General features: G+C 40.3%; 1 protein-coding gene across 1 annotated transcript in view; it reads right to left on the reverse strand.

Annotated features, from left to right (window-relative positions):
- Positions 1 to 12,222, reverse strand: part of CNTNAP5 (contactin associated protein family member 5) — a 275,001-nt gene that overhangs the window by 185,365 nt on the left and 77,414 nt on the right. The window contains exon 3 of the mRNA XM_074548748.1: positions 6,373 to 6,566. Within this exon, the coding sequence (XP_074404849.1) occupies positions 6,373 to 6,566 (194 nt within the window). The remainder of the gene's footprint in view (positions 1 to 6,372; positions 6,567 to 12,222) is intronic.

The raw sequence follows: 12,222 nt of genomic DNA on the forward strand, positions 1-12,222 counted from the left end.
TGTTCCAAAAATGTACCAAACAACTGCAAAGAAACTCACTGAGCTCTGTAGGCATATGGATTACATAACTGTTTTTTTCCATATTTATTCAGAATTTTTAAAGCTGCCTATTTAAGCCTTCAAATGCCATGGAACATATTTTGCAAACAAAAATAATGAAATTTGGTCTACTGATATACAAGAGTTGATGGCCAAACTCCACCATGTAAGAGGAAATTTCCCCTATTTTCCACATTCACCATCCTAGCATGCCACAAACAAGATTTTCTGTCTTAGTAGATGCCTGGAGGGGAAACAACAGCTTTCTGGCTGTGGCAGACAAAACTGCTGGAGATGACTGGAAGACATTTATGTTTTGGGACCAGACATCACCAACCAGAGCCATGCCAACCACTCTTCCCATTCCAATGGAGTTCACTCTTCCCACCCTATGGAGTCACACCCTATAGCTACCAGCACAAAAGTAGCAGAGACAAGATAATTGAGAATATCTGCAATGTAGGAATGAGAAATTAGAGAATATTTCTCAGCCTTCCTGAGTGAAATGGTTACAGAAAAGATGCATTTCAGGCAATTTGCAAAGGCATAAGACTAAAAAGTCAGTAGCAACAGCACAAACTGTCAATAACCATGTTTCTTGGCAATTTTTTCTGGGTCAGAATGAATTGCTGCCAAACATCATGCACAGAGAATTCCTGAGGACACTGCTGATGTTAATATCAGCATGAAATTATCTAGACTCCACCTTAATATCACTTTACAGTTAACCAACGATAAAAGCACGTTGTAAGGTCACGGAATTCATACAAAACTCAGCTTAAGGCTAGCTCCAGCATCTTAACAGTAAAGGGCTATTTGAAATCTAAGTAAACCCATTTTATTCAGACATAAATCCATACAGAGTGCACTTGACAAAAACAGATATACTGACAGTTTGAATTATCCTTCCAACAGAAGAACTGCCCTGGCAATACCAAGAAAGACAGATTTCCTGAGAATGTACTCAGGAGGCCACCTTTGCAGTAAGCTCAGTGTGTAAAACCAGAATTAGAAGCAAATTAGTAACATCCAAACAGCATCTCAGTATCAGGCAGTCTTAAATCTGAACAGTCCTAATTACAACAAAGGGATAATGGTTGCCTCTTCAAAATCTGTAGTAACATAGCAATGAAAACTTCTAGAAAACCTTGCTTCCCTGCAGCTAGAATGAATTACTTTCTTCATTCCTACTTGAAAGTATCAATTTGCTTTTTGTTTTTTCTTTTTCTTTTCTTAGAGCAAAGGTGAGAAAGGAAATAATCCATACGTACTTACTGCTTAACACTTATTTGACTGGCAATAATTACTGTGCATAAAGGAGTTTAAATATATCTTAATACTAGTATAGCAGGAAGCATTATAACAAGACATACAAAAACTCATTCTCTAACCCAAGCAAACAACGTGGGACTTCTCATTGCTACATGTGGAAATTTGCTCTGGTCTTGCTTGGAGGGTGTTAGGACTAGGAGCTAAAAGATGCTTTAGAATAAATTAGCACAATTATAAATCTGACAAGAAGATTAATATTCTAACTATGTTCACAATAATTAACTCACCAAAACAGTTCCAGAGTCATTATCCAGCTAGGGTGGAATGGGAAAGTTTACAGCACCCCTGTAGATTTATAAGCCAATTAAGGGTGACCCTCCTCTAGACTTCATTAGAAAAGCCTCTGGTTCAGCAAAAGCTCACATGTGCAAGTAAGAAGTTTCCCAGTGAAAGGGAATGCAAGGGATCTTTATCACCTCTATTAAAACACTTTTCCTGCTCCCCTGGAAATTACACGTTCCTAATGCGCCCTCAGCCTCCTGCCAGCCCTCCAGGCCTCGCACAGCATCCTCACACCTGAGAGAAGCACGACACCACTGGGGCACTGCTGCGGGAGGGGAGCTCTGCTTTATTCCCTGCACAACCAAGGGGTCATGGGCCAACACCAGAGGAGCACTTCTGATCTTCTGATGCAGCTCTGGGGTAAAGGCTCACAGCCCCTGTCCCCCCCAGTGCCACCTTGTGCCTTCCATGCACAGGGGACAGCAGCTTTATCAGAACATGCACCAAGCAAGTCAGCTGATACCACTGGTCACTGCTAACCAGCTCACTCCTGCTCAGTGTGCACGGGCCTGCACGGAGTGTGAACTATCTCTGTGCCATCTCTGCCATTTTCCCTCTTCACTGCCTTTCTGCACAGATTCATTGTTCTAATATAAAAGCCTTCTCTGCCACTGTCAGAGGAGTCTGCCTTTATCTCCAATTCCACAAGTTCTCCTTCTCCTTTCAAAACTCTGTATAAAGAACATCTCTTTTCTCCTTTTGTTGCACGCATCTATGCCTGTTTCATCCCTTCCTTTGTGCCTTCCTGCATAATTGTGTTTTTCAGCTTTGTAAAGTATTTTTCAATATAGATAGCATAAAAATTGCAATCTAAAATGAAATAGCATTATATCACAACCCACACTTTTTTTTCCAGTAAAATACACAATTTGGACTGACTCAGGCTGTGATGTGTATGCAGGTAAAGCAAATGCTGAATTATTCAACACTTAAAAACACTGAAAAATCATTTACTTGTTACAAGCAATAAGATTTATGTTTTATGTCTCCCAATCAATAGCTAGTGTGTCCACACATAGCTGATTTATCCATATTGAAAATATAATTATAAGTCTAGTTTGCTCTGAACCAGAAAGTCCTTTTGTAACAAGATTATTTAAATACAAATGGGGTTGGAAAATTGGTTTTAAATGGCTAATCTGTCTTGTCTTCAACTCCAGCTGCAGAATTTACTAACATCATAAACACAGGCTGAGTGAAAACTTAAAAGGTTTTCTGATTCTCCCCGCGATCTGTCTATGCAGTCCTCATTAACAGGGAAGTTGATGGGAGCTGCATGCAAGCTGGGAGAGGAGGATAATAAGCCTTGTAATCTCTATAAAGAGAAAGGGACTTTTACTGGTGATATGTCATATATGCTGGTGTGCAAACATCTGTCTTATTGGCAGCCCAATAAAGAATTTATGTGCCCAGGTCTCCGGTGCACTGCAGAACATCTCTGCCATATGGGTGGACCAAACTTATACCCACAACAACTCCTCAGAGCATCAGAGCACTTGCAACAGGGACCATCAGACATTCTTGGGATCATTAAGAAAAGTTTCATCTGGACAGATTTACTTGGGGATTATTGAAGGCCCTGCTGCCTTCCTGCTGTTCCCACCACCTGTGTTTAATGGCCCGGTGATACGCAGAGGGGAAAGGGCTGGCCAGTGCATGAAAGAGAACACTACAGTGTCACCAACTGGGAATACACCGTGGCTTTCTCTCTGAGTCATGCACATAGCCTGGGAGAAAATGCAGATCAGATCTGACTTGGCTTGAGTAGAAATTAAGGATTGGTAACTTGTCACTTCAGCCTAAGAGAGGAAACTACTGCCTTAAATCCTTCTTTCACCGCCCATCCCACCCACCCACAATGCTGTGTTTAACTGTTAATTTTCTTCATACCAGCGTAATTGGTATGGGGGTCTGGTTTGGGTTTATGCTGGAAACAGTCTTGATAACTGAGGGATGTTTTTATTCCTGCTGAGCAAAAAACATCACTGAACCAAAGCCAGCACAGATAGAGATTCCCAAGTCTGGAACTCCCACAACTTGTGACAGATTGGTACAGTGTACACTGCCACAGATTGTGACCTGGAGGCTACCCTCGGGGGCAGCTTTCCCACCCTGTGAAATGGTCCACTACCTTAAGTCAAGGGCAAGGGCTCTTTCCTAGGGGTCTGCAATGCAGAACTTCCCTTACAGCCATTCAAGAGCCAGATGTTCAGGACAAGCACCATGTTGTGCTTGTCCTCATTTCATCCAAGGGTCTGAAAAAACCTTTAACATTCAGCTGGACAGCACACTTCTATGTTTCTTCTTAGTTAGAAAAAACCCAAAGGAAAGGATAACTGCCAATAAAAGAGGAACACTGAATAATTTGAAATTATAATTCTGTACATGCTTCTGAAAGCCTCTTTGGCTTTCCTCTTTGTGCTCTAAATGGCTCTCTAGACCTAATTTAATTCAGTGAAGAAAATCCAAAAGTGCCAAGGAAAAAAAAAAATCAACTTTTTCTTTAGTTAGAATAAAAAATGTACAGAAGGAATTCTTGATCTTCATTAATTCCATGGGTAGGCACACAAGCTCCTAAGTGTTAATGAGACTTGCCAGTTCAGGTGGACTAAAGCATCTAATGAAATGTCAAATGAGCCCACTTTGGATTTACATTATCAGATATTTCCTCCAGGAAAGTTTGGTGAAGCATCCTAACAAACCCTTCAAGCCCTCTGGGAACATGAAGCAAATGGTTCTTCTGGACTGGAATTACATTACTGGCTCACTTGGTCAGTGTGACTCCTAGAAACTAAGGTAACAGGAAAATTATCCAAATCCTTTGTTTCTTTTTCCACACCCAAAGTTTCAATTTTTTTTTTCCTCAATTATATAGAAAATTATGGTCTGTAGTCTATGGTGGTTTCCATTAGAAACCTGTACAAAAATTATCTCTCCAGAAAACAAGCATCCAGGTCTGCTGAGGCTTTGGAAGTTGTGTCAGTTTCTGCCCTGAATCAACTTCGTGCCTGATCACTCTAGTAAAACAAGAGAGCCCAAGTTGCTCATAAATCCTAATTCACTGTTAAATGCCTGCTAGGCTTGTTCTTATTCTCATGTGCAATATTAGGTGCCAGATAAGAAACTCATAAATTGAATCCTTAGGGCATTAAGATTTGCTGTGGTAAATTCTATTTGTTGTCTTTTCAAACTTCCTTTTGAGAAGAAAAAATTAGAAAAGAAAAAGTGTTTACAGAAAGAAAAGGACTAAAAAGTTTGACATGTAATAAAAAAATTAATTTGTCTTAATACAAAATTTCAACAAGCCACATAATATTTTAGGCAAAGAAGCACTTAACTGACACCAAATACGTAAAAATTTCTCAGTATTTCAGATTCCCAGGGGTGGAAGTCAAGAGACAGATTAAATGATTGCTATATTCAGTCCAAATTCCACTGCTTTTAAATATATATATATATATATATAAAAAATTTCTATACATACAATATATACCTATATATATATACACACATACATATAATACTTATAAATATTATATATATATATATGTAAGTATCAGGGCAAAGACAGCCTAATATAATATTTTAAGTGACAGGTGAAGCACTTGACAACTTTATGACCATCTTAGGACCAAAGCTGCTTTTCTAAGGGAAGGAGGATTTCATTAGCTTTCCCTGAATCAAGCCATGATAAAGCAAAGTGATGATACAATGGATTTTAGATGCACAGAAGTTCACCTCCCTGCACATGCATCTCCACTGCCACCACACACTTGGGGACAATTAGGCAGCTCTTCTCCACTCTTACTGCTGTACCCTAGCTCCCATCACTCACAGTCATTATGTTCTAAAGCAAAATCTACTTTTGTGACACAGCGTTTAAGTGAAGTATTAACCAAAGCAAAAACATAAGTGTACTTGGCTACACTTAACATAATCCTCTTTATTTTTGTGAAGAATCTGTTTCTTTTAACACCACATATTTTCATGCTACCAGGGCTATTGATGCACAGAACTACACCACAGAGCATGGGGAGAATCCCATTCTATGGGGAGTTACCCATTCACTAGCAATTGACATTTTCTGTACAAAAGGAAGGCTTGTAAACTTTTCCATCCACACCTGTGGTGCCACTGCTGCCCCCAAGCCCTTCTACCAACAGCACCTGGCACAGCCACACACTGAACTTGTGATGCAGCAATGGTCAAGTCTGCATTAAAGTATTAGAAAAACCTTTATCACTTTTAGTGTGTCTCCTAAATCATCCCACAACCCATGCTGCAGCTCCAGCCTTCTCCAGCTGAGGAGCAATTTACCACCCATCTTCCTCAGCATGATCTCTCTTGCTCTGGCCAAATACGTATAAGGCACAGAATTAATTTTCATTTTTCCTGAAGAAAGCACGGAGGTGATTAGCCCCATTTACCCTGGTGTGCCCGAATCAGAGCCAACCAGGCACAAAAGCACACAGGTCATTTTAATTGCCCTGATCATCCTCATAGTCTGAAAAGCCATGTACTCCTGAGGGCCTAAACTTGTATTACACAGACAGTCGGTGACATAACCCATTTAGATCAAACACCCCGTGGAGTCGCTCAGGTCTGCTCTCTCACCACTGCAGCACTCCTCGGATGTGCAACCAGAGCTGCTTCTCCAAATGCCCAAATGAGCCTGAAGCAGGGAGCTCTGGGGCCAAAGGCATGCCAGTTCAGACCTACCCAGACGGCGTCATCCTGTCTGTACTGCCTCCAGTTGCGGCCGGTGTCGCTGAACATGAGCGCGTAGGCAGTGACCCAGTCCGAGCTGCCGTACCTGCCCTGCGTGGCCACCGCCACCACCTCCACTCTGTCTCCCAGATCCACCTGCAGCCACTGCTGCTCGTTGGACTCCAGTGGGGACCAGCCACCAGCTCCTGAAAGATTGGATGAGGAGAATTTAGGTGACAATGACAGCACAAAAAAAAAATTTGCTTGCTAAAGAACCGTTAAATTATTTCAGGTCTTCACAGAGGAGTCTACTTGAGCATGCGGCTGTTTTTTCATATTTTAGTATTAGGAAATACACCACACAAGGTGTGCTTCCATCAGGTTATTTCCATTAACCTAAAGCTCATGAGGAATTTTGAATTTCTAAGACATTTAAAAGAAATGTATTATTTTTCAGCTGTACAAACATCAATGAGGTTGGCACACAAAAAAAAACCCCTGAAAAATCATATCTATTCCCTCCTCGCAGTTCTGGGAATGTGAATTTGTAACTTGTAGTTTGCTTTGATATTTTCCTTTTTGCTGTGTTCTGAAAGAAATGCAAAGTGTTAGTTATTTTTATTTGAGCCCTATTAAGTATTTGAAAAAATTGTTTAATTACAGCTTATAAATGCATTTCAGATAATTTGTTGTAAAGCTAGAAACTATTTGATTGAACAACCAGAAGGACTGCCTTCACATTGGAAAGCAGGCTGTCTCTTACATGAGCTTCTAATTCGTATTTGTCCTTTAAAAGTAAAGATTTGCACTATCCCTTGAATTGCTTCATTGGAAGGAATTCACAATTGGAATTCACAAACAGGCTTGTGCTAACACCAAGCCAAAGAAACAGAACTGCAACCACTGCTTGCATTTTACCACTTTGCTCACTACAATAAATGGAAGATTATAATTAAAAAGAAAACCATTGCAGACTGGAATATATCATGTAATGGTCTCCTGCTTTCTTTTACACCCTAAAATTACAGGCTATGTTTATTTTCCTTTAACTTGTTTCTCCTTGCACACATTTATTCTCCACATACACCCAGTGTTCAATTCAGCCTCACCAATAAGCAACCAATGCAGCTATGAAGAACACAAGCCATTAAGCGAGTAGCCAAGACAGCAAATTTTGAGGCTACCACTGCTTCTGCCACCCAACACTTTTTTGTTTTGTCATTATTAATGAAGTATGGAAAAGCACTCCAGTATGACTACAGTGAATACAATCACATTGGGAATAAAACTGAACATTTCTGTCTCAAAGTTGTTCTATGAAAAGTTTATTGAAGTGAATAGAGTTGAAAGATTAATAAATGTGGTTTCTCTCAATGAACTTAATTTCAATAACTCAGCACTTCTACAAACATTTTCTTTTCCTGGATGGTATTGTACTTTCCAATTCACAACTGAAATCTCTTTGTCTAAGAGTAGGTGTTAGAATTGTCATGATTTATAATTTATTAATATAGGATTTATCTGAACTCCTGAAACAGAACCATATCTATTCCATACCCGTATTGTTCCTGCTCCCCTGGATGACTCAGCCTCCATTCTTCTACAAGAACTCTCCAGGGAAAAGTTTGCAACCAAACCAACATGTACTGCTTCTTAGTGCCATGATTTACCCTCTTCAATCACAAGAGAAGTCTTCATCATCACTGATTATTTTACCTACCTTAAATAGAATAGTCTGTCCTATGAGTACACCATGAAACACCTAATGAGAATACTATGAATTTCATCACTGATTTGTTCTTCGACTACTTTATAGCTCTTTTAACTCCATACCTATATAGCTTATATAATACCTCCTCTTAAAAGTCCTAACAAGCTTAACTCCCACACCACCAATTTTTATTTTGATTTTTTAAGTGCCATATAGAAAATATGGTGTCTACCTTTAAGGTACAAACTACAGAGCTGTGTTCAAAGACAACAAACTACAGACTTCTCCTACACACAATTGTGACTATTGCACACAGGAACCAAGGGCAAGCTTCCTTTGGATTGTAATAGCCAGTATCTAAAATAGACTCTGAACACAGTAGTTGCTGCCTGGTTTCCCCCCCCACCCCCCCAGTTTTATTCCAGGAACTGATATAAAAATCTGCTTCAGAAGTTCTGGCAAAGTTGTTCCATTCATGACTCAAAAAAGCCTATTCTAAATGTTTTCAGCACATATTAAAAGAAAGTTGGCATTTTCATCTTTCCTTCATTCAACATAGAAAATGACAACTAGATGAAAGAAAATAGCATATAACAAAAATATTTGGTGAGTTTTCCATTAAAACACAAAAACTTTGCTTTCTATGTTCTAGTTTATACAAAAATTCTTAAGCCAAGCCTGTTAGCACAGATGCTTCCCAGCAGTATGTCAAACATCATAACTAAATATCTACTTTATGCTTTCTCCCTTCTGCTGCTAGAAGTGGCAGGACTGTGATATGCTTTCAACAAAAGTGTTTGGCTTTACTGTGCACTGCTATTTTCCATCTTGAGCACAACACCACAGGCTTCTAATTTCGAATTCAAACAAATGATACACACTGAACAGAAATTTGGGAGATCTCTGCTGAGCTTGAGCCCTAAAATCATAGATTGCATGGTATCTCTGAACTGCATCTCTTTTTACATGACAAGCACATTTATCTGCTGGGAATGTCACTCTTTAGATGCAAGCACTGCAGACACAGCACTGCCACCTGCTCATAGCATCACCTCTCCAAAGCTGGTCTTCCAAGAAAGATCAGTTACAGGCCATGCCTTCACAGAACAGCAGCTGCCTCATACATTTTTTCCCTGTGGAGAAACAAGCCCACTGTGTTTCCCCTCTCCCAAACCCTCCACCATTACCATTTCCACAGGTGGACAGTAATTCTACTGCTGGTAAGAATGGCAGCTAATATCCCAGCAACAGCAAAGCTGCATTGGCTGCATGACTGAGGGCAGAACCGAAGCTTTTCCCACTGGGCCTCTCTCAATTCTGCTAATAAAGCAAACATGTAGCTTCTGCTTGCTTCTGTGGTTATCCCAAATCCTCGCCAAATACTGCTGTGAGTGACAAAAATAAATAAAAGTTCTTCTTCCTCCACATTTACTCCATCATACAGAGCAGGTGGCACAAGGGATACTGGCATTTTTTCCAGCACAGTCTGTGTCTGCACATTTCTTTTATGCACATCATTCCTGATAGTGTGTCAACAACCCATCCTGTACTTTTTTTAGTAAGTACCAAAAAAGCACAACCAAAGCAGAGCAAATATTTAGAGCCCTTTGCTCTTCTACCCACCTTGATGCTTGCCCTGTGGACTGTTTGCCAACAGAGGCCCAAGACAAAGGACAAGAAGGCTCTAATGGACAACAGCACAGGCTACTGAAGACACAACTTACAGCACATCAAGTCCTCTGAACAGATTCAAGCATTAACCAGTCTTTTTCCTGCAATTGGGCACAAAAATATTGAAGAGGACTATATAATTTTTTTAATTGTGGTATAAACACAAACCAGACAAAAATTTGGCTTTGATTATGCCCATCAGATCTGCACATGTATTTTGGGCGTGTTAAGATGTCACATTAGCTGTCACACAAACACAAGACAGACAGGATCCTTAATATTTCCCCTCTCTACCCACCAGGTTCCCAGTGGCATCGACAGGATTCTGCCCATTGTGCTACACCATCATTCCTCACAGCTCACACATTTCACATCTTCTGGGGATCATTTCAGAAGAGGTATTCAACATGGTATGGTATGGGGAAAATACCACAGGAACCTGATATATTGTTCATATTCCCCATGGCAACAAATCATAATGTTAGAAATATGTGGAGAGCAAGGATCTGATGGTTTCTCAGTTGGAAACCCATATGACTCCAAGAAATATGATCAAATACTTTTGTTTCTTTTTCAGACTGTTTGTACATTTTGCCATAGTTGTTTCAAAAATTGCATTTAAGCTCAGTGTTACAGAGTCAATGCTTTTTGATGTTCCCCAGGGCTGCTCAGGATGCCCATACTTATTTGTAGTTGATTATTAGAAAGCAAAGGGAATTATTATTTCCACCCTACCTGCCTTACAAACAGCTCAAATGGCTTTATATACAGTATATATTACTAAAAAGTCCTGGACTTCCCACTGCAACTAAGTGCTTCCCTGCTGCAGAATTTTACTTTAATGCCCAGATCAAACACTTCCTGGCCATAAAATAAATTCTTTTTGACACTATATATGCTTTATTTTCTCATACATAATTGCATATACTGACTACTCAGGCTGAGAGCTAATAAGAACTGAAAAATCTTAGGTGATACAGTCATACTGTAGCAATTTTCTTATTATTTTTCATTATTTATTTACTGTATACAAAGAAGCTGATAAATCCCTCTTGTGGGAAAATAATATATTTCATACCTCGGAATCTTATTTATCAGAATTATACAAGCTCTTTAGCATTACCAGTACAGATTCATCAGCATTTTAATTAAGCACTTTCAGCTGTTCACACAATGCTTTACTCATGGGTACTTTGTGTGTTTGTTTTTCTAAATGGCACATTCCACTTCTGCAGGCCTTTTCTTTAAACAACAGCCTTTTACTTATGTTATCTATTACTGAATAAACTTGATGAATTAGAACTTTCTGTCAATAAAGGACTGAGTTGTGCTTTATAAAATCATCTTCACTTGTTGCATTCATGTTTACATTAACAAATATATTAATCTAGCTTTCTACCCAGAGGCTCTGTTCCTTGCAGCACTGTCGTATCAATTAGAAGCAAAGCTAAGCCAACTCATCAAAACATTCAGAAAGCCACAGACCAGTCCTTGTTAAGAAATATTATTTCCTGTAAAGATATCTCCTATTTGCATTCAAGTATCAGTCCAAGAAAGTTTCTACAGCCACCATTTAACTACTGCTTGATCCTCCCACCCAAGCTCAGGCACTAAGTAGACTTAGTTCTCTTCACAGTAGCTGGTACAGAGCAAATTGTGCTGTAATATTCTGTATTGTGTTGACAATACAGAAATGTGTCTGCTATTGCTGAGAATTGCTTAACACACAGGCCAAGGCCTTTTTTGCTCCTCACACCCCCCCACTAGTGAGGAGGGTAGGGTAAGCAAAATCTGGGAGTGGACACAGCCAGGACAGCTGACCCCAACTGACCACAGGGATATCTCATTCCATACAGCATCATCTTACAGCTGGGGGATGCAGGAGGAGGAAGAGGGATATTCAAAGTGATGGCTCCATTTTTACTCTTGTGATTCCTTGCCCCATCCCAGCAGGGGCAGTCAGTGGCTGTGCAGGGCTGAGTTGCTGGGGTTTGTCCAGGACATGTGCCCAACATGGGCCTCAGGGGGTTTGAGATAATTGCAGATTTGACTGGAATGTACTAGATTGCATTTACAGCTGTTACTGCTGGTTAGCTATTAATCAGCAGCTTCTGTGTTTGCCATGGGGCTTGCTTCCCTTACTGCTTATTAGAGTCTATTGCTCATTAGTAGCTACTTTTTGCTTTTGCTGCTTGCTGTACTGCTTATCATCTGACTGCTGGGCCTGGGAACATTTTGATGACAGCAGTGCCCATGCTCCTGGGCTGGCAAGTGGCCAGGGCATCCCTGCTGCTTCTGTGCACTGGGCAGGCAGAACTCCATTGTGAGCTCAAGCCAAAGGGGTGTGACCTGTGGACAAGTCCCTGTGGCAAAAGGACAGCCCAGGTGGCTGTGGCTCGGAAGAAGCCCATGACAGAGCAGTAACATCTCAAAGTGCCTGTGGCTGTGGTTACAGCTGCCCCACAGCTGGCACCTTGAAG

The sequence above is a fragment of the Zonotrichia albicollis genome, chromosome 10, assembly GCF_047830755.1.
Source record: "Zonotrichia albicollis isolate bZonAlb1 chromosome 10, bZonAlb1.hap1, whole genome shotgun sequence".
NCBI lineage: Eukaryota > Metazoa > Chordata > Aves > Passeriformes > Passerellidae > Zonotrichia > Zonotrichia albicollis.